The following is a 23,983-nucleotide window of genomic DNA, read 5'->3' as shown; positions in this document are numbered from 1 at the left end:
TTTTCATGAAATGATTTCTGGTACAGAAAATCCAGTTAGCCTGCTGAATTGTCATGTTTGGAGGCTAAGCTTTAGTCAGAAAATACTGGCTTAGTGAAGCCCCTTGCTAGAGCTCATATCCTTTTCTGGAAAGAGGCTCACTTATGTAGGAAGGTAACTGAGAAGGCCCTTGGTGGGATTTATACTACCCACAGAAGTGTCCTTCTTCCCAGGTTGAAATCCAAGGAATATGACTCTCTGAGCAGAAAAACATCAGAGGGTCCTGTGCAGTTGGAGAGGTACCGATCTGAGTGACCACAAGTTGCACAAGTCCAACTTTGCCTCATGGAGCTTACAGTGTGATGGCATGTAAACATCAATCCAGCTGGTGGTGGTGTTCAGTTGCTAAGGAGTGTCTGAGTCTTTGTTAACCCATGGACTGTAGCACGCCAGGCTTTCCCGTCCTTCACCATCTCCAGAGTTTGCTCAAACTCATGTCCATTGATTCAGTAATGCCATCCAACCATCTCATCCTCTGTGGTCCCCTTTTCCTTCTGCTTCAATCTTACCCAGCATAGGGTCTTTTCCAGTGAATCAACTTTTCACATCAGGTGGCTGAAGTATTGGAGCTACAGCATCAGTCCTTCCAATGAATATGCAGGACTGATTTCTTTTAGGATTAACTAGTTTGATCTTCTTGCTCTCCAAGGGACTCTCAAGAGTCTCCTTGAGTACCACAGTTCAAAAGCATAAATTCTTCAGCACTCTTCCTTCTTTATGGTCCAACTCTCACATCTGTCCATGACTACTGGAAAAGCCATAGCTTTGAATATAGTCCTTGTGGGCAAAGTAATATCTCTGCATTTTAATACACTGTCTAGATTTATCACAGCTTTTCTTCCAAGGAGCAAGTGTCTTTTAATTTCACGGCTGCAGTCACTGTCTGCAGTGATTTTGGAGCCCAAGAAAATAAGGTCTGTCACTGTTTCCATTTTTTCCCCATCTGTTTGCCATGAAGTGATGGGACCAGACGCCATGATCTTAGAAATCCAGTAATTGTATATATATTAAGATTTCCACTTGCAATAAAAGCTGAGAAGATGGAAAATTGTTCTGATAGCATAGAACCAGTGGTTTGACCAGTTTAGATTAGATCTAAACTGATGTTGCAACTGAGATTTAAAACATGATTAAGAGATAAGCAGTTTTCAATCTTAAAAAGTGGGGGGTTATCTAGGGAGAAAGGTGAAGTGGGAGTACGTAGATAGCATTCCAGACATAGAGAAAAGATACTGATCCCTTTACTTGTTTCTCTTTATAGGATTTCTCCTTGAACGAGTTATCTGTCCTTATTATCTCTAATTCCTCCGCTTCTCTTCTTTCTTGAGTTCATTCCAAGTAGGTACTCTAATTCTTTGCTGAAATTGCTCTTATCTAAGGTACTGATGGCCTCCACATATTAAGTCAATCATCAGTTCTTAGCTTACTTGACCTGTCAGCAGCATTTGGCACAATTGATTACTCACACCTTCTTTCAACTCTTTTTTTTTCTTGGCTTTCAGAATATTAAACTTTCCTATGGTTTTTCTCACATCTTTTGTTGCTTCTTCTTTATTTCCTTTGTTCTTTCTGACCACTAAAGATGGGCCCTCCTAGTGTGCAGCCCTTGGTTCCATTCCCTTCTGTATTTAAATGAAGGATCTTTAGGATCTCATAATGGCACCCCACTCCAGTACTCTTGCCTGGAAAATCCCATGGACAGAGGAGCCTGGTAGGCTGTAGTCCATGGGGTCGTGAAGAGTCAGACATGACTGAGCGACTTCACTTTGGCTTTTCACTTTCATGCATTGGAGAAGGAAATGGCAATCCACTCCAGTATTCTTGCCTAGAGAATCCCAGGGATGGGGGAGCCTGGTGGGCTGCCGTCTATGGGATCACACAGAGTCGGACACGACTGAAGCGACTTAGCAGTAGCAGCAGTAAGACTCATTCTTATGGTTTAAATACACTTTATATGCCAACCGCCGAATTGAACTCCCCAGTCCTCACCTCTGTTGTGAACTTCAAACAGTTTCTATTTGAGGTTGGGATATTTAATTTGTATCTCATACTTAACCTGTTCCAGACTACATTTCTGTTCTTACCTTCTAAACTTCTTCTCTTGTTATTTTCCTTAATTCAGTAAATCACATTTCTGTCTTTCAGTTACTTAAGCCAACTACATTATACTTACCTTTTCCCTGTATGGTTTGCACTATACTCTAATTATCAGAAAACTAGCCACCTGTAACTTCAAAATGTATCCCAAATCTGTCTGCTTCTCCTGTGCCCACTGCTACCATTCTGTCCAAGTTGCCACTTCTTACCTGAGTCATTTCATTAGCTCTGTAATGGGTCACTCTGTATTCTCTTTTCTCCCTTTCCTGGCTTTCTCCTCCACACATGGATTACTTTCTGCAAAGTACCCAACGTCATCTGTTTAAGATGAAAATCAGATCATGTCACTTGCATGTCACTCAGAACTCTCTAACAATTTTCAGTGCTCTTTTGAAATAAAAGCCAAATATCATACATTGATCCCTAAGACCTCATGTTGTCTGGGTCCTGGACAGTGTCTGGAGTCCTCTCTTTCTTGATCATTACACTCCAGCCACACTAGTGTGTTTGCTCTTCTTCAGATGCCCATTTCTGTCTCCAATGCCTGTTTATTTCTGAACACTCTTCCTTTAGATATTTGCACGCCTTGCTCCCTACTTCTTTCTTATCTTTGATCAAATATTTCCTTTGTCATAAAACTTTCACGGATGACCTTATTTAAAATAGCAAACCTTCTCGCTAGTGGCCTGGCTTCATTTTTCTTTTGAGCAGTCACTGCTATCTGATATTCCACATATTTTGCTGATTTATTTCCTATCACCCAACTAGAAAACAAATCCCATAAGGCCAGTGATGTTTATTTTGTTCATTAGTGAATCACAGAGCATAGAAAAATTTATGGCACACAGTAGACTGCTTAATTAGTATTTGTAGAGCAAATGAATGAATGAATGAAACTTTAGGGCTGTTTATTCATTGAACATGCTTTTCAGTGAGCGGCAAAAGAGGCCAGGTAGCTAGATTAAGAAGAGTAATGAGTAGAGTGTCACAAATCTAAAGCTTTTGTATGTGTTAAGTCACTTCAGTTGTGTCCAACTCTTTGCAACCCCATGGACTGTAGCCCACCAGGCTCCTCTGTCCATGGGATTCTCTAGGCAAGAATACTGGAGTGGGTTACTGTTTCCTCCTCCAACGGATCTTCCCAACCCAAGATTAAAACCCACATCTCTTATGTCTCCAGCACTGGCATGTTGCTTGTTTACCACTAGTGCCATCTTGCAAGCCCCTAAAGCTTTTGGAAGGAACCAAATTAGATTGTGCAGTAGGTCATGATGAAGAGAGACAGAAATCAATTCATCACAAGTGTGATTGCTTATTTAAAAGGCAAAAGTTGATACTGTGACGTGAAGTGAAAGTTGCTCAGTTGTGTCTGACTCTTTGTGACCCCATGGACTATACAGTCCATGGAAGTCTCTAGGCCAGAATACTGGAGTGGGTAGCCTCTCCCTTCTCCAGTGAATCTTCCCAACCCAGGAATGGAACCGGGGTCTCCTGCACTGCAGGCGGATTCTTTACCAGCTGAACCATCAGGGAAGCCCTGATGCTGTGATTGACTGCAATATTGAGACTTTACGAAGGTTCAAAAAGGCCTTCCTCTAGGTAGTGAGTTTTGTTTCCTATCTCACAGACTAGAAAACCATTTTTAACACAAATCCATGTACATGTGAACTGTCCATCTTTCCTGCTTGGGTGGTGACACGGCCCACTGGTACTTGGGGTGTCCCAGTCTGGGAATAAGTAAGTGCAGGAAAGATGGCCTCAATCAAGCCACTAAGAATATTCAAACAAGTATTCTAAGAGCCCCACAACCCCAACCATGCGTACACAAAGGGATGGCCAGGTATGTAGACAGGAATGACCATGCCTCTTAAACTAACTAGCCTTGGTAATGGAAATCAGAAGCTCTGAATATGGAGAAGGGGAATTTTACTATCTACTCAAAATGTGAATTTTTATTGGGTTATAGATTTACAGTTACTAGATTATTTTTTATTAAATGCTGATAAAAATGCCTGATAGCAAATATTAAGCAACTTTGGCCTGTGTCTAATATATCATACTAGATTTGCATATTTGAAGTATCTAGTACTGTTCTGGTAAAACCATTGATTGTCAATAAAGAATTGGTTGTTTCCTTTAAATATGATGTGATCTTGTTTTTACTGCCTCTCTTACCTTCAGCCGTTATGGAACTCCTGAAGAGCTGAAAGAACTGGTTGATACAGCTCATTCCATGGGTATTACAGTCCTCTTAGATGTGGTACACAGCCATGCCTCAAAAAATTCAGAAGATGGACTAAATATGTTTGATGGAACTGAGTCCTGTTACTTTCATTATGGACCTAGAGGGACTCATATTCTATGGGATAGTCGGTTATTTGCCTACGCCAGGTATGTACGTTTAATATGAAGTGTCTTATTTGTTTAAAAAATAATTCAAGGAGTTTTACCAAGTTCATTGTATGTGTACTCTGTCACTGGTATTTAGTTTCTTAATTTTTTAAAAAAAATTATGAGAAAAGTTTATCATACATTGAATTTACCTTGTTTTGATTAGCACATGTATTAGTGGTAAGTTGCGCTAACTTTCAGTTTTACAAATCACATGCTATTTAACATATATTGGTTATATTGCCACTTAAAAGTTTAATGTGAATTTTTTTATTATCTAAAGAACACTTCATCAGTTTGAATTAAACATAGAAAATTGCCTTTTAATTGAAAAATAACATTGTTTTAAGTACACTACTAAAAATACTTCATGTTTTGCTATCTAAATGTTACTGATGTTTTTAATTGCAGCAGGATCTTAATAGTATCATGTTTTTGATAGCAGTTAAACTCTACAAACAACTAACATTAGTATGTAATATGTCAGGAATGGTGCCAGGTGTTTTAGATATATTAGCCACTCCAGTACTCTTGCCTGGAAAATCCCAGGGACAAAGGGGCCTGGTAGGCTCTCGTCTATGGGGTCGCTCAGAGTCAGACACAACTGAGCGACTTCACTTTCACTTTTCACTTTCGTGCATTGGAAAGGAAATGGCAACCCACTCCAGTGTTCTTGCCTGGAGAATCCCAGGGATGGCAGAGCCTGGTGGGCTGCCGTCTGTGGGGTTGCGCAGAGTCAGACACGACTTAGCAGCCGCAGCAGCAGCAGCTACATATTTTATTTATTATGCACAACAACTCTGCTTATATGTAGTAAGTACTATTGTTATGACCATCTTTCAGGTAATAAACTAAGGCTTAGTCCTGAAACAGTTTCTTAAGATTAAAACATATCTCTGACTTGCCATCTAATTAGAAGGGTGTTTAAGTGATTAAATTTAAATTCCAAAATATGGCAAAACTTTTTAAACTTAGAAATATTATCAGTTTGTATCCATTTTTTTATCATAAGTGAAAATATAATGAAAATATGTTTTCAGGTATATTAAAAGTGGCAGGGTGTCAAGTAATATCTAATTAACTTTTTTATAATATTTCTGAAAGAATTTAATGAATTTTCTGTTGGATGTTACACCACAAATAAATAACCACACATATGGAAAACCAAAAGAGTAGAAAACTGCTTCAGCAAGTACTTGGATAAAAAGAAAAATTCTAATTTTTGAACATAAATTAATGACTTTACATGGAAGAAGTTGTTTTGCTTCACTCTTAATATCAGGCGTTATTTTATATTTCGTAGCTGTGTAGGAATCACTCATGTCAGATGAAGCAGCATAATATATGAGAAAAGACACAAGAGGCAGAAGCAGATGGCAGGGTTCCAGGCCTAGTTTCACTCTGGTTCAAATTAATCATTCTGGTTCTCAGATTTTTCATTATAAAAGGAGGCAGAGTTTGGGGACTAATACAATTTCCTTCGTAAAGGTATTTTGTATTTGTGTCATCTTATTGAACATTGCTTTTTATACTACAGATTTATAATAAGTAAAAAAAGGACTGAACCTATGTTAATTCTATGATACAACTCTTAATTTCATTGTTGAGTAAATCTTTTAAAAGTAGAATGTGGATGAGAAATACAATTAAGCTTTCTGGTTCATATTTGGATTAATAAGTGTTTACTCTATCCTGTAGAACTGTGTCTTATGAAAGAAGTACACTAAATTGTTAAGTCTTAATGTTTTGAAACAATTTTGGTGTGGAACTGAATCTTAAAAAGAAATACATTCAGTAGGTGGATTTCTATGTTATGATACTTTATTTTATTAAAATATGTATTATGCTGTATTTTTTCTGTATCTTGAGCTCTCAAAGTCCATTTAAAGTTACCCAGTTTTTTAAAGAAAAGGAATTATACATAACTGTCCTTAAAACTTTTCTGGTATTGAAATTAAGACATATTTAAACTTTAATATTTATTTTCTTCTTCATTGAATTAACTGTTAGTCTTTATCAAGTGCTTACTTTTGGTAAATATAATGTATGATTTTAGTTTTTTTATCTTATGATTTTTTTTTGGTTTTGTTATGTCATGTACGCTTAGACTTTTGTAAATATAGTTCCATTCAAAATATTTTTCTATAATTCAAATATTTTGTTCATTTCATATGTCTAAATCCTCTAATTTTTATAGAGTTGGTATTTTCTATATAGATTTATGCTTTTAGTTACAACATCATTAGACAACATAGATAAATCCTACAAAGCCAAATGTTTTAAAAGCTAAATCAAAATTCACACAAATAATTCTATAATATTTAGGTTTGTCAATTTATAACATGCTAAAGATTCCAGGATTCTTATCTTTGAATTATTTTCTCATTGCATGCATGTTAAATTGCTTCAGTCATGTTCGACTCTCTGTGACCCTATGCACTATGGCCTTCCAGGCTGCTCTGTCCTTCAGATTCTCCAGGCAAGAATATCGGAGTAGGTTGCCATGCTCTCCTACAGGGGATCTTCCTGACCCAGAGATCGAACCCACGTCTTTTATGTCTCTTGTATGGGCAGGCTGGTTCTTTACCACTAGTGCCACCTAGGAAGCACATACTGTGGTGTAATTGATTAAAATCTTTATTGACAAAATTTATATTAGCCTGATGAAAATATATTACAGTTTTTCTTTTACATTCTCTTCCTTCTCTTCTGACTAGTTGGAAAGTGTTAGTCACTCAGTCTTGTTGGACTCTTGCAAACCAATGGACTGTAGCCCACCAGGCTCCTCTGTCCAGGGAATTCTCCAGGCAAGGATACTGGAGTGGGTTGCCATTCCCGTCTCCAGGGGATCTTCCTGACTCAGAGTTCAAACCCTGGTCCCCTGCATTGTCTGAGCCACCAGGGAAGCCCCATCTCACCAGTTATAGCATATATAATATAACATTGTTTTGGTGTAATGCGAAAACTGCTTTTATAATCGGCGTTCATGATTAAAGTCCTTTGCTTTTTTGGTTGTTTACTGATGCTTAACAAGCCTGCTCAACATGCAGTGACTCCAGATAAGGGCAGTTGATTATTTTACTTTTAGATCTGCAGTTGGGGCATAGGTCAGTGTGACATCTCTCCTCTTTTCCTTGTTATGGTCTAGGTCTGGAACAGACACAGCGTCATTTCTGCTGCAATTTATAATCCAAACAATTATAGATTTGGGGGCGTGTATCCCTTAATTTCACTGTTAGGAGTATCAAAGAATTTTACAGTTAAATTTCACAAATTTCCACATCTAACACATTTTATCCATACATAGTAAATATGCCATTTCACAAATTCAAAAGAGATATATTAAAATAACTGTCTATGTGAAAATATTATTGTTTTTCTCAGCTATATTTCTGTGATAGAGGGTTTGTCCGAAATCGGCAATTTTCAAAAAAAAATACTAATCAATATAAAAGTAATAATGTCATTTTTGTTAATTAGAAAATATAAAAAGGCATAGGAAGCCAGAATATAAATTATTATTCTTTATAAATACAAATCACATTGTTTGTATGTGGCTGTACTTAATAAGTATTCTTTTTATGCATGTAGGGAAAGGAAAGTTGCTCAATCATGTCCTACTCTTTGTGACACCATGGACTATACAGTCCATGGAATTCTCCAGGCCAGAATACTGAGTGGGTTGCCATTCTGTTCTCCAAGGGATCTTCCCAACCCAGAGATCGAACCCAGGTCTCCTGTATTGCAGGTGGACTCTTTACCCACTGAGCCATGAGGGAAGCCCAAGAATATTGGAGTGGGTAGCCTATCTCATTTCCAGAGTATCTTCCTGACCCAGGAATCGAACCAGGGTCTCCTGCACTGCAGGCAGATACTTTACCAGCTAAGCTACATGTTTCATCCATATAATCACAGGAAAACACAAACTTTTTCTATTACTATATACTTAGGATAGCAACTGGTTTATAATTTTCAGTTTGTTTCTTATCCAGATGAAATCAGCAATTATATTTATACTTCATGTTTTAAAAGATGGGGCATTTTTTACCCCTTATCTTTAATGTGTTGATTAATATTATATTCCATTAGAAAGTGGATATAAAAACGGTTCATGGTTAACCTATGATCCTAATAAGCCTCTTTTTTGAAAACTTGGAATAATTTTTGAGAACTTGGAATAATATTTGAAATTATCATATTTACTGTTTGGAAAAGTTGATCTTATGTAGAATCAGTTTCTACCAAGATATGTTGCTGATGCTCATTTCATCCTGTCTCTATGTCACAACCTGTCACCACTTATAATTTCTGATTCAAGTGCCATCATCAGAGTTACCAGAATTAAATCTCTCACTCTGAGTAGTACCAGAGATCCTGACTGTGCTATTTCATTACCTGCTATGAATAAATTTCCAATCAGGAGCTGCCCATGTTTTAATTTTCTGTCTACTCGGCTGAACTGCCTTCTAGCTCTGCTAAATTACTAATGACAGTTCATAACAGAGATTGGCTTGTTCTTTCTTTAGTTGGTAAAGAGAACTTCTTGATAAATCTGTCACCCATAAGTTTCAGAAGTTTCTAGAATGAGAAATAATGGATATCATTTAATGGTTTCAGTTTTAAATTCTATTTTTTGCATATGTGTCTGGCACTATGTAAATGCACTTGATAAAATTACGAAGACAACTGCACATTTGTGGAGCTTAAACAATTATTATATCTTAACCTTTACTAAAGCACTAGATGAAAATAGTTTCTTTCTTGAGTATTTCCTTCAAAGATAAGATATGAATCTCAAAGGAGATAGCATAGTAGAGCTAATGCTCTTTTTTTTCTTTTTCCCCAGAACCTTACATTTAGGTACAAAAGTAATCATATTTCTGTCAGCATGAGTTTGTAATGTGACGACTATTAGGCAGGAAGACGCTTTACTCTTATCTTGAGTTATTAGAGTTCCTTTCAGAAATAAAAGTGAATCTAGCTTGATCTTTTAGGGTCCTAACTACATAGAATAAAATAGCCTTTAGTATAGACACTATAGTATTATTTGGGTCGTTTACTTCTTTCTAAGTCCTTCCCACAAGTTAGAACGTGGAAGTAAATTCATGGGGACCATCTCTGCTGAGGGTGGATATTTGGATCTTAAATATTCTGTGATATCTTATGTGGTATTTCTTTTTTAATTTGTTAATATAGTGAATTGCATTTACTGATTTTGAATGTCAAGTCAATCTTGCATTTCAGGGATAAGGTTTCAGAAACATAGGTACTAAAATTATAAACAAAAATTTGGAATGTATTTATATGATATTTGTTGTTTAGTCACTAAATTGTGTCCAACTCTTTTGCAACCCCATGGACTGTATAGCTTGCCAGGGGATCTTCCTGAGCCAGGGATTGAACCTGCATCTCCTGGATGCATCTCTTGCGTTATAGGCATATTCTTTACTGCTGAGCCACCAGGGAAGCCCATTTTTATGATATTGCATCATGACTAAATCAGTTATTAATGATAAATCTTTATTTAAGAATTACTGTGCATTGATATATTAATTAGCCTTCCCTGGTGGCTCAGACGGTAAAGCGTCTGCCTGCATTGTGGGTGACCCAGGTTCAGTCCCTGGGTTGGGAAGATCCCTTGGAGAAGGAAATGGCAACCCACTCCAGTACTCTTGCCTGGAAAATTCCATGGACAGAAGAGCCTGGTAGGCTACAGTCTATGGGATTGCAAAGAGTTGGACACGACTGAGTGACTTCACTTTGTACTTTGATATATTAATGAGTATATGATGTCATGATGACTAGCAGGATATTTAAAAGCTATGCATCCAGGACATGAGTGCAAATATCTAAATTTTTTTTTAAAGAAAACTTTAAAGTCGTATGCTATTCTGTGATTTTTTTTTAAAGCAAAGAACAAAAAGCCACAGACCATCAAGTGAAATGATTGCTCTTTTTTTAATAATAAAAATGGCCACAAAAAAAACAGAAAAACAGCATGAAGAAGGTAAATGTGTTCAACTACTGGTAAAAATAGGTATCTGAAAAAGTTTTAGCTTTATATAGGATACATGATAGATATATATGCTTGAAATTTCTGCACATATGCTTATCAGAAGTTAGGGAATAAACAAATATAAAAAATAACTCCCTTCAGGGTATAGGTGACATTTTAACAACTAATTTGAAATAGCTGCTTTCAAGGAAAGTTTAGCTATGGGGAAATCATTTGGGGCAAAATAGCAAGAAAAAATTTCCATCTTTGTGCTTTTATTACCACACATAATTTCAGTCATAAAGAAAGTTTGATGTGCATACACATGAATCTTGGAGCATTTTTTGACAAGCTTCTAAAATTGTTGCAATTTTAGTTTATCTTAAACCCATTGGTTATAATTATAAATACCATTGATTTTCTTTCATTTATATCTATGTAATATCACATAGATATATCTATTTTAGTGAGCTGTTATAGCCAGGATAAGTATTAAAATCACATACCAAAGTGGTTTAAGTTTAACCAGATCTTGACTATTTTATCTTTATTTTAAAGTTAGTTTCTTTTTGTGTAGCTATTAACACATTACTAACGTGGCATGTATTTATGCTGAAAAGTAAATACATACATGGAAGAGTGTGCTGAAAAGTTATTACTGATAAAGCACACAGTCAAAAAAGTTTACAGGTAATTGCTTAGGTAAATTAAGGTTAACATGAAAGTGTTTTTTTTAAGCAACAGAAACTTTTTTCTGATCAATTTATTCATAAATTTAGTGAATGATTTTTTAACTAGACTTCCTAAGTATATACCCTATGTCCTATCTTTAAGGAGACAATAGTTTTCATATATGTTATTAATATGAAAGCATATGTTTAATTTCTTAGGATAGGTTTCAGAACACCTAGTATTTTTTAAAATTAAAGTAAAAAGCACAATATTATTTTAGACAAATACCTGTCCTGTTCAATATAAGAAGCAAATCATGGATGATTTAAAGACAATTTTGGACATCGATTTAGCAAACAGCTAGCTATTCCAAAGGGAATCAGGTAATTAAAAGTAAACAATAACTTATGCAGCCTATTCATTAAGAATATTAAAAGTTCACAGAATTATTTTTAATAATGCTAGATGTCCCATAAAAATTATTTCTGTTTTCTTCTTTTATAGTATTTTTTCTCTTCTTTTTAGTAACTCTTATTTCACCTTGATTAAGGAAACTGGTTAAATGTACTATTTCAAAGAAGGTAGAGTCAGACAGACTCTAATGCAGACAGACTCTAATGCAGACAGACTAATTCTCTTTTGTACAAGAGATTAAGAAAGTTGCTGTATCAATCTAATCTGTCTGGATTTGAGTTTGAATGGTAGAAATATAACTTCTCTCACAGGGTTTATGAGATTATTCAGCTTTGCAGGAAGGTTTCTACTGATGCAGAGCACAGCACTGGAGTAAGGATTTACAGTCTTTGTATAAACTTTGTGCCTGGTATTATCTGCCTCGTTTATTCCCACAAGCCTAAAATTTAAGTACACAGGGATATCCTGAAAATATCTTGAGTATTTAGGTTTTACTCATAACACTCTCCTTCTTAAATGCAAACTCACTCTAAGATAGGACTGTTCTTGGTAATTTACCTTAAATTTGAAAATATTGAGCATGGCTCTAGAGGCAGCTTTTTAAACTTCAGACATGGGTACATGCTTGTGAAAATGGTCTGAAAGTCCCAATTCAATGGTTGTTCATTTAAGTCTGGGAATTTTCTCAAGTCAATGATAATGTCTGGGTTTTTCTTAGGACCTTTTTAAACAAGCAGGTGCAATGTGAAAAAAATCAATTTTTCTGTTTTTATCTGTGTGTACCAAAACAACTTGTTTAAGCATGTCTCTTTTCCAGGTTATGGACTAGCAGTTTTGAAGTTATGAAGAGGTATTTCATGGTTTCCTAGCTGAATGATTTCCTTAGTGTAATGCTGCTGATAAATAACCCATGTTATATAGCAAGCCAGTTATTTTCAGAAAGTATCTCTTAAAATTTTGGAAGGACACATATTTATCAGCAACATAAAAATTATTTATTTTTTAAGGGTCTCCCCTACTGCCATTCATTTGGATCAGTGATCAGATGTATTTTTCTCTAACTTCTGAATTCCCCATCCACATTTTGTGATGGTGAGATATCTCTATTTGGTCTTCACTCTATCTTCTTTTTCTTTCACTGTTAGTAAGACAAGCCATCAGCATCAGGATTTCTTTCATTGTCTCTTTCCGGCTTAAAATATCTCCCCAAGATTAGACCTTTTCCCGAGTAGCATTTCAAACTTCTATCTGCTAGAAGTATTAGTAAAACTCAAGGGAATTTGTAGTTGACATTTTCTCTTAATTCTTTGGAAACAAAACAGTGTAACAGCCAACTTTTCTAAGAGATAAGCCTATTCTTAGCACTGTGTAGAGATGGCAAATGAGGCCAACTAACTCTCTAATGGGTCACCTGGTCTCTGTAAGCGATGTTGACCATGATGATTATGAAAGTGAGAAGAAAGTGTTAGTCGTTCAGTCATGTTTGACTCTCTGTGACCCCATGAACTATAGTCTGCCAGTCTCCTCTGTCCATGGAATTCTCCAGGCAAGAATGCTAGAGTCCACATACCATGAACCTACTTAAAAGTGTACAGTTCCAGTGCCTTGAGTCTAGCCACAGAGCTGTGCAACCATGAGCATAATCAATTCTAGAAAAACCTTATTACTCCTAAAAGAAACCCTCTACCCGTTAGTGTATGTGTATGTGTGTGCGTATGTGTGCTCAGTAGCATCTGACTCCTTACAACTCCATGGACAGACTGTGGTCAGCCTGGCTCCTTCCTATGGGAAATCCTATGGGATTTCCCAGGCAAGAATCCTGGAGTGGGTAGCCATTTCCTTCTCCAGGGGATCTTCCCAACCCAGGGATCACACCTGGGTCTCCTGCAGTGCAGGCGGATCTTTACAGCTGAGCCAGCAGGGAAGTGCCTGATGATTAGAGTGGTAGCCTTTATGAAGGGTCATTCAATTTGAAGGCATTAGGTGCCTTGCATACCTTATTGAACTTTCTTCTCTAACCACCTGATATACAGTGTCTCCTCCCATCTGTTGCCATTTCCTATCTTCTGTCCCTGCCTCATTTTTCTCTGTTGCACTTACCACCATTTTGCATTTGAAAAAGATAGTAATAACTTGTTAATTTTTTGAATTTAGTGATATATTTGTTGTTTATGTAGTAAATATGGAAGTAAAGCTAATAATTTATTGTTTACTATAGATTACATTTTAAGTAAAGCACTATCTGTCTCTTAAACTTTTCAACATCAAATTTTCTTGCCATGAAATTGACACTGCAAAGTATCAGTTTGGTAGGGTTACCTATTCTTTGGGCTTTCCTGGTGGCTCAGACTGTAAAGAATCTGCCTGCAGTGTGGGAGACCTGGGTTCAATTCCTGGGTCAGGAAGATCCCCTGGAGGAGAAAATGACAACCCACTCCAGTATTCTTGCCTGAAGAATCCCCATTAAGGGAGGAGCCCGGCAGGCTACAGTCCATGGAGTCGCAAAGAGGCAGACACGACTGAGCGCAGCTCAGCACACCTACTGCTTAGAACTCTGTTCACTGAAGAAAGCTGTCAATGATACTTCCAGCCACAATGATGATGATGATAATAATAAATACTAGTTATAGTATAGATATAAAAGATCTGAAATAAGTGATTTTAGAATTAAATGACCTTTATCTCTCTGATCTCAAACAGGCTAACACTTGAATCTGAGTTTCATATATGAGAGCTCATAATAATAATATTATTTATGTGCCACAGAGTAGTTGTTAAACTATATAAAATAACATCATTGGAAATACATGACATACTATATGTAGAACATTATGAAGAGTTTAGAGTTGTACTTTCAGATGTTTACTAAAGGTGGAAAGCAGGTCTCAAGTCACAAACCAGCCATACCTTAGTCACTGCTGAGGGAAGCACCAGGTGGCAGTCTTGGCAACCCAGAACAAATGTCTGAAGGAGCTGCCACTTTCAAGCTCCTAATGATGATTACCATGTGAGAATGTGACCCGTGAAGCCACATCTTCCAGTTCTTTGAGTAAAGTCAGAAGCCCACATTTTATATGAAATATTCCCATTTTTAAATGCCTGCAATTACTTTATATTTTTGAAGTTATTGTGCAGACTAAGCGAACAAAAATTTGGGATTGATGATAATCTCTGGGCCACCAGGGCTATCTGTGGACTTTGAGATGGGCCTTAGGTTGAAAGAGTTTCAGATTCTATAAAACCTCCAAAATTAAGTAGTAAATTAGATACTGAGTCAGATATGATAAAAAGACATCACAGTTTAAACACAACATTGTAATTCAACTTTCTTTGCAATAGCGGTCATGATTTTATAGACCTAAACTTGTAGTGTGATACTGTCATTCAGCAGAATTATGTTAGCATCTCTTTCATTTTAAGTAGCCAATGAGTTAGTAAAGTAAGTACCTCTTAAGATCAAGTTCAATAAATCAAAATTCACATTCACTGAAGAAATGGACAGAGTCAGAATTCAGTAGCCTTTTTTATTTTAATTGCATCTAGGTTTTAAGTAATTTCTTTAAAAATATATAAATGTAGTTATTGACTTTTGGAGGAATTATACAGAATGGGTAGAGGCTTGCTGGGTTCAAATACTATTTCCACCACTTAGCATGTAACCAAAACCAGGTTAGTTAACAATCCTAAGTTTAATTTTTTTTTTATCTGTAAAATAAGATTCTAATTGTATCTCCTTTGTGTGACTGTAAAGATTTAGTGACAGACTAAATGCTAATGGAATTTTGCTAAGAGAATGCACTGGTCATAGCAAATACCCTCTTCCAACAACGCCAGAGATGAATCAACACATGGGCATCAACAGATGGTTAGTACCAAAATCAGATTGATTATATTCTTTGCAACTGAAGATGGAGAAACTTTATATAAAAGGCAAAAATAAGAGTGGGAGCTAACTGTGGCTTAGATCATGAACTCCTTATTGCAAAATTCAGACTTAAATTGAAGAAAGTAGGGAAAACCACTAGGCTATTCAGGTATGACCTAAATCAAATCCCTTATGATTATACTGTGGAAGTGGCAAATAGATTCAAGAAATTAGATCTGATAGAGTGCCTGAGGAACTATGGACAGAGGTTCATAATATTGTATAGGAGGCAGTGATTAAGACCATCTTCAAGAAAAAGAAATGCAAAAAGGCAAAGTGGTTGTCTGAGGAAGCCTTAACAAATAGCTGAGAAAAAAGAGAAGTGAAAGACAAAGGAGAAAAGGAAAGACATACCCATCTGAATGCAGAGTTCCAAAGAATAGCAAAGAGATAAGAAAGCCTTCCTAAGTGATCAATGCAAAGAAATAGAGGAAAACAATAGAATGGGAAAGACTAGAGATCTCTTCAAGAAAATTAGTGATACCAAGGTAATATTTCTTGCAAAAAGTGAAAGTGAAAGTCACTCAGTCCTGTCCACTCTTTGTGACCCCATCAGCTGTACAGTCTATGGAATTCTTCAGGCCAGAATATCCACTGGAGTGGATAGCCTTTCCCTGCTCCAGGGGATCTTCCCAACCCAGGGATTGAACCCAGACCTCCTGGATTACAGGCAGATTCTTTACCAACTGAGCCACAAGGGAAGCCCATTTCATGCAAAGATGGGCACAATAAAGGACAGAAATGGTATGGACCTAGCAGAAGATATTAAGAAGAGGTGGTAAGAATACACAGAAAAATAATACAAAAAAGATCTTATTGACCTGGATAACCATGGTGGTGATCACTCACCTAGAGCCAGACATCCTGGAGTGAAGTCAAGTGGGCCTTAGGAAGAATCACTATAAACAAAGCTAGTGGAGGTGATGTCATTCCACCTGAACTATTTCAAATCCTAAAAGATAATGCTTTTAAAGTGCTGCACTCAATATGCCAGCAAATTTGGAAAACTCAGCAGTGGCCACAGGGCTGGAAAAGGTCTGTTTTCATTCCAATCCCAAAGAAACACAATCCTAAAGAAAATTCAAGCTACCACACAATTGTACTCATTTCACAGGCTAGCAAAGTAATGCTCAAAGTCCTTCCAAGCTAGAATTCAACAGTATGCAAACCAAGAACTTCCAGATGTACAAACTGGATTTAGAAAAGGAAGAGGAACTAGAAATCAAATTGCCAACATCCATTGGATCATAGAAAAAGCAAGAGAGTTCAAGAAAAACATCTACTTCTGCTTCATTGACTATGTTAAAGCCTTTGACTGTGTGGATCACAACCAGCTGTGGAAAAGTCTTCAAGAGATGGAAATACCAGACCACCTTACCTGCCCCTTGAGAAACCTGTATGCAGGTCAAGAAGCAACAGTTAGAACCGGACATGGAACAATGGATTGGTTCCAAATTAGGAAAGGAGTATGTCAAGGCTATATATTGTCACCCTAATTATTTAACTTCTATGCGGAGTACATCATGAGAAACATTGAGCTGATGAAGCACTAGCTGGAGTCAGGATTGCCAGGAGAAATATCAGTAACCTTAGGGATGCAGATGACACCACCTTTATGGCAGAGAGCAAAAGGTAACTAAAAGCCTCCTGATGAAGTTGAAAGAGGAGATTGAAAACGCTGGCTTAAAACTCAGTATTCAAAAAGCTAAGATTATGGCATCTGGTCCCATCGCTTCATGGCAGATAGATTGGGAAACAATGGAAACAGTGACAGACTTTATTTTCTTGGGCTCCACAATCACTGCATATGGTGACTGCAGCCATGAAATTAAAAAGACACTTGCTCCTTGGAAGAAAAGCTATGACAAACCTAGACAGCATATTAAAAAGAAGAGACATTACTTTGCTGACAAAGGTCTGTATAGTGACCTATCATTTGCCAGTAGTCATGTATGGATATGAGTGTTGGACCATAAAGAAGGCTGTGCACTGAAGAATTGATGCTTTTAAACTGTGGTGTTGGAGAAGACTCTTGAGAGCCCCTTAGACTGCAAGGAGATCAAACCAGTCCATCCTAAAGGAAATCAGTCCTGAATATTCATTGGAAGGACTGATGATAAAGCTGAAACTCCAATACTTTGGCCACCTAATGTGAAGAGCCGAGTCATTAGAAAAGACCCTGATGCTGGGAAAGATAGAAGGCAGGAGGAGAAGGGTTTGACAGAGGATGAGATGGTTGGATGGTCTCACTGACTCCAAGATACGGTAAAGTGCAGGGGTCCAGCCCCGGTGGATCCAGGGTAATTCGAAGGGGAGATGGAATCGGCATCCTACGAAAAAACTTATTTAATTACAGATATAAAGAGAGATTAGAAAAGAATAGTGTAGTAGGAAAATTAGTGGAGAAAAAGAGGCTGAATAACTTGGTTTACGTGGAATACCAATAAAACTCCAAGACAAGGAATTTGCACCACCTATGTAAGCCACAGGCATCTTTCCATTCTCCTGAAGGAGAGGAGGCACTGAGCCCTCCCTGGTCCGATCTTAGAAGCTCAGGCAAAATTAGCAGGCTTGGTGAGTACCCACGTTCCAGATGGGAATTCAGCCAGAAGGGAAAAAAATGACACAGGGGAATCAGTCTTTCCAGAAACTGATCCTATTTCTTTATTTTTCAGGTTTGCTTATATACTTTTTGTTATACATAGGGATGAATACAGAGTCACGCAGGGGTCAGCAGACCGGACCCTTGTCAAAATCAGGTGCTTCATATAAATGTATACAAAGGTCTTAGGGGTTTTACATCATCTTCTGGCCATGAGGCCTGCTGACATTTTATGGCCCTTTCTGATAACGGTCAGTCAACCAGAAAACTTATTTTTTCCAGGGGTGATTTTTTCTTAAACCAGGCGCCACCCTCCAAATAAAGTTGCATTCCTATAGGGTGAGGGTGTAGTGGGTTACAATCAAGAAAGGAATTTACTTAGCCTAAGGTTTAACATGATTAATCTTAAAGGTTAATACTTATTTTTCCTATATGCTAGTTATTTTCATTATAAGGGCAGGGAATAATGGAGATTTAGCAGCAAATGTTGGCTCAACAAATGAAAAACCCTTCACCAATATAATTTCTAATCAACCCACTAATACTATACTAATAATTTTGTAACTTCTCAAAACAGTCTGTATGTAGAAAGTTTAAAGCATCTCCTGCCTCTCATGGTTGGGAGGCTGTAAACAATCACATGTGGCCGGACAAACCTGCTCAGGCAGGCTAGAGAACCTTCAGAGGAGTTTGTAAGTTGAAACACTCTTGTCATGCCCAGGAATTTTTATTAACTGAAGCTGCAAGTTAACTCCTTCTCCAAGAGAAATGGTGATGGGGGAGAGGCCCCCGTAAAGTCAGAGGTGTAGGTGAGAACATGAGTAAAGTAGGCAGACTCTGGTTTTGGGGGTAGATGCTCGGGAACAGGGGGTTTCCTGAGGCTCGATCCCGCCTTTGTGTATGCCAAAGCCTCCTTCCTCATGACCTTTGCCATGGGCAGAGTTCCTCACGCTGGCTCCCGGCAGTAAAGGATAGGGAAGCCTGGCGTGCTGCAGTCCATTGGGTTGCAACGCATCAGATATGACTGAGCAACTGAACAGCAACAAGCAATTCACTTTTCCCTGTGTCTGGTTTGTAGTTGTGATAATCGCTTCTGTCACCATCATTGCCACAGCATTGTTAGAGTCTTCTTGTGGGCAGATTAACTAGCCAACCTATTCCTCTGAAGCATATTTAGAGGCTTGAAGGCAAGTAATTGCAATATTTTTTGTGAGCCTAATGTGTGTCGTTATTGCTGTAAATCTTTGTTGTGGTCTCATTATTCTTTAAAAACACATGAAAATGTTTTCTTGGTAGAAACTCCAAATTAGGAACATTTGTGGAAATGACCAGTGGTGATCAACATCTAACAGTATTGAGAAATCATGGCCAAGAACATTGGTAGCGGTAGAAAGCCCATCAAAGTCAGAAATGAGCAGTGTGAGCACAGCTCTGCAAGGGCACTCAGGTGCAGCAGCAAACAGTTCCACTCTCTGTAATTGTCCCTATGGGCATCATTAGACTGCAGTGGAGTATAATAATTGATCATAATGAATGTGAGTCATTTAAAAAAAAAACAATTTTAAGTCATATTGAAAAGTGTTTTTTTAGGCACCAGGAAAAAGTAAAACATTATTTCAAAGTGTTTTTGTTAAAATGTTAAATTTTTAAATGTTGGAGATTAAATTAAAGTTTTCTGTGAACTCTTTATTTTAAGGAGAGTTTCTGTGAAGATTTTTTTTTTAATGTGGACTACTTTGTATCCCCCGATGCAGAATAAGCAGAGTCCCTCTACTTATTATTTTTAAGAGTTTGAGGTGCTGAAGGCATTTTATTCAACAGTTATTGGATTGACTACCCTGACTTTTTTGCATTCTAAATCTGGGATCATTACATCTGTTTCTTAGAATATTTTATGGTGCTTTGTTGTGATAGGAAGACAGCATTTTAGTCTCAGGATGTTAATTCTAAATTAGCTTTCCCCAATAATGAATGATTCAGGTGACACTTTCTCAGGTTAATGGCTAAGCTGTTTGCTGTAAGACTACCTAGATAAGCTCAGGCAGGAGAGGGCCTACTTAGTTCTCTGCATCTCTGCATCTCCTTCTCTGCATCTCTTCTTTCTATTCTACGTAACCATTGATGTTGTGACAATGACTATGGGTAAGGCTATCAGACCTTAGTGTTTGTTGTCTGGAGCCCAGTCTGGACTAGCATCTCCCCTGACATTTTCCTTCTGACAAAATTTTATTAATAAGTGTTGCCTTAAATAAGTGTTGCCTTAATCTGGCATGGGCTTTGCTTGACATGAGGTTTTTTCTCCTGGTTTCTGCCATGGGCTCATTGACTAGCTTGTGTGGCTTTATCTGAAAGATTATCAGAAATAGCCCATCTCTCTTTTTCTAGCCCTCTCTAAAATTGAAGTATCTAAGATTTCCTGGAAAAGAAGATAATTTGGAGAGCTTAGTGATAAAACAAAAGAATAAGCACGTTCAGGTCCTAGAGGTGGCGAGAGAGGCCTCAGTGCTGCTCTCCTTGCTGACTGCTTGGTCCTGGAGACTGCTGTGCTGCCAGGCTGCTGGCCAGTGGGGTCAGTAGGGAAAAAATGGGGAATTATATGTGAAGGATGCACAAAATAAGTGTGCAACATAGAAACCCAATAGTCCTTCTGAGAAGCATATAGAAGAGCATTGTCCAAAAGAAATATAATGCCAGCCACATACATAATTTCAAATATTCTAGTACCCACATCCATCTCTAAAATGATGATTAAAGAGCCTACCTCATGGAACTGCTGAGAAATTTGAGGTATTAAAAATATGTAAAGTTCTTAGAACAGTTCCTGGCACATAATAAGAATTAATTATTATTATCTTATGGCTTTTTTCATGGCTTGTTCCACATCAGCTTCTATGTTGATCTCAAATTTGTGTATCATATAAACCTGAAGATGTATCCATCTAACCATTGCAGTTTCTCTTTATACGAGTTTTTGGATTGGGTTATTTAGTGTACTTTTTAGCTCAGCTGGTAAAGAATTCACCTGCAATGCAGAAGACCCTGGTTCAATTCATGGGTCGGGAAGATCTGCTGGAGAAGGGACAGGCTACCCACTTCAGCATTCTTGGGTTTCTCTGGTGGCTCAGCTGGTAAAGAATCTGCCTGCAAGGTGGGAGACCTGGGTTTGATCCCTGGGTTAGGAAGATCCCCTGAAGAAGGGAATGGCTACCCACTCCAGTGTTCTAGCCTGAAAATTCCACAGACTATCAAATGAGCAACTTTCACTTTCACTTTCTCTTTTCACTTTCATACCACGCAAGAATATGAGCTTCAGCAAAGCAAAGATACCCTTGTCTTGGTTCTCCTTTATCCCTCAAGACTAGAAGAGTGCTTGACTTACTTAGACACAAATTTGTTGAATGAATAAGGAAGTGAATTAATACATTTATGTTTTACTAAGGGTCTCAAATTAGAGGATAGGTCTTGTGTACCTTGTAACCCCATTGCTTGCTTAGCACAGTAGTTCAGAGCCTGACAGAGAGTAGACTATCAAATAATTGTTCAACTGACTAAAAATGAAACCAATTATCTCTATGAAGTAATACTTTTTGAATATTTTATGTCCTTTTATTCCCAGATACAGGAAATGTTATTTCCCTTTGTTCTTGAAGTAACACTGGCGTTCAGGTTTGTCACAACAGATTAATCCATGAGACTACTTTGGGAAATGATCCACCGGGGAGGAAGGTTCAGGAGGATAACAATGTGTATCACATGAAGAATGTGGTGCTCCAGTAAATTTGGAAAACCCCGAGTTAAATCAAGCTCAATACATTTCTTTTTAGTTGAAATTCTTGGAATCTTTAATTAGCTAATGTGCATTTTGAATCAAGTAAGTGCTACACAAGAATACTTCATTTCTCAAATTTCTTTGACCTTGAAGCACTTCAGTGCACTTACAAGAGACTTAAAAAAAAAAACCCAAAACCTTAGCATATCTTATGAGATTTTTGAAGGACCTGGCTCTAGTCTCATCCTCACTTACTCTTCCTCTTGTTCATTAATTTCTCACCACTCTGGTGCTTTTCTTGCTTTGGGGCCTCTGTGTACACTTTTTCCTCCATCTGGAGTAGTCTCTTTGTTTGGCCAGCTCCTATTTATTTTTCAGTTCACAGTGTAAAAGCCCCTTCTTAACTTCAGCAGTCTAAAATCAGTCCCCTTAAATGTCCCCTTGCTCAAGGCTTTCTCTCTTCATTCTTCACTTACTTATCATAATCTGTAGGTAAGATTTCCACATAAATGTGCATTTTATATTTTAAAACAGTGATGACTTACCTATTTTTCCTTTGATTTCATCTTTAGAAGATATTTTGTTGAGTGTGCATTTGCAAATTCTATATTATAATCATTGTTATGATGATTTTACATTTTTGTAATGAATCCTATTTGCTGTTTGTGTTCTTAATAGAAAATAAAAATATTTACGAATCCCTTAGAATTTAAGACCCTTTATACTCAAATTATACTCTAATTTGAGACCCTTAGAAAAGCATAAATGTATTCATTCATTTGCTTATCCATTCAACAAATTTGTGTCTAAGTAAGTCAAGCACTTTCTAGTCCTGAGGGATAAAGGAGATGAAAGTATAGTGACAGCAACTCATGGTAGTTAGGGGATGGAACTAGGAGAGCTTTTTCTTTGGCATCCAAGGCATGACTCCTTCAGAGAAGGCAATGGCACCCCAGCCCAATACTCTTGCCTGGAAAATCCCATGGACGGAGGAGCCTGGTAGGCTGCAGTCCATGGGATTGCTAGGAATCCGACACTACTGAGCAACTTCACTTCCACTTTTCACTTTCGTACACTGGAGAAGGAAATGGCAACCCACTCCAGTGTTCTTATCTGGAGAATCCCAGAGACGGGGGAGCCTGGTGGGCTGCCGTCTCTGGGGTCGCACAGAGTCTGACACGACTGAAGCGACTTAGCAGAAGCAGCATGTTTCCTTCCAAGCTATGGGTTTATCTTTGTCGAGTAGGGCGTATTATCATTTTAGTTGTTTATTTAAATATTTCATCTATCACTCTCAAAACCCCCATCAACATGTATTAATAGTACATTTATATAGTGTATATTTTAGAGAAATGAAACTTTTTTTTTTTACTATTATTTTCTCAAACAGTAAGCAATAATACAACCTCCTTCAGGATTCACACTGACTTAAACAAAATATTAGTATCATTCTTCCGTTATCAGTGTATCAAAGATTTAACTGGCTGCCTTTATTCTTTTCCAACTACTTCTCTTTGTCCTCTCTCTTTCTATCTGTCTCTTTATCTGTCTGTCTCTCTCATAGGTCTCAGCTATACATTTGGCAGTTTACACTCTGTTATATTTAAGAGAGGATAGCCATGGATTTAATTTTTTTTTAAATTCTTGCTAATCACTTTCTGCAAAGAGCTAAGAGAAAATTATCTCTTATGTTCTTTTTAAAAGTCTTATTATATAGACTCCACTTGCCACAGCCAGACCAGGTATAAAATATTAACACATAGGCAATACAAAAGTTAATCTCACTCAGAACCAAATACTCTATTGTCTAAGTTAGATAGTCATCTGTGAATAGGTGAAGACCTAAGAATGTTTCTCATTGAGGCAGGAGCTAAACATTTGTTTGTTTGTTTGCAATCTTTTTTTCCCCTCCCCTCCCCTTCTCTTTTCTCCACTCATTTTTTTTTTTTTTTTCCCCAATACCAGGGGGATTAAAGTTCTGAGGCTGGGGAAGATCTGGGTCTGTGTCTGCTAGGGGCAGAGCTTTGGTTTTCTCTCCTTTTTTCCTTCCCAATGATTGGCTTATTTCCCTGCTGTGCT

General features: G+C 37.4%; 1 protein-coding gene across 4 annotated transcripts in view; it reads left to right on the top strand.

The window, feature by feature from the left end:
- GBE1 (1,4-alpha-glucan branching enzyme 1) overlaps positions 1–23,983 on the top strand; it is a 307,746-nt gene that overhangs the window by 158,254 nt on the left and 125,509 nt on the right. For all 4 annotated transcript variants that reach the window (XR_011254718.1, XR_011254725.1, XR_011254726.1 and 1 more), the window contains exon 7: positions 4,318–4,527. Coding sequence is in view for 1 of the 4 variants with exons in the window: in XM_069578687.1 (XP_069434788.1) it covers positions 4,318–4,527 (210 nt within the window). In the remaining 3 variants the exon portion in view is untranslated. The remainder of the gene's footprint in view (positions 1–4,317; positions 4,528–23,983) is intronic.

Source organism: Ovis canadensis, chromosome 1 (assembly GCF_042477335.2).
Source record: "Ovis canadensis isolate MfBH-ARS-UI-01 breed Bighorn chromosome 1, ARS-UI_OviCan_v2, whole genome shotgun sequence".
In the NCBI taxonomy this organism is placed as follows: domain Eukaryota; kingdom Metazoa; phylum Chordata; class Mammalia; order Artiodactyla; family Bovidae; genus Ovis; species Ovis canadensis.
The sequence above is the reverse complement of the archived record's forward strand: the minus strand, read 5'-3'. Positions and strand labels throughout refer to the sequence as shown.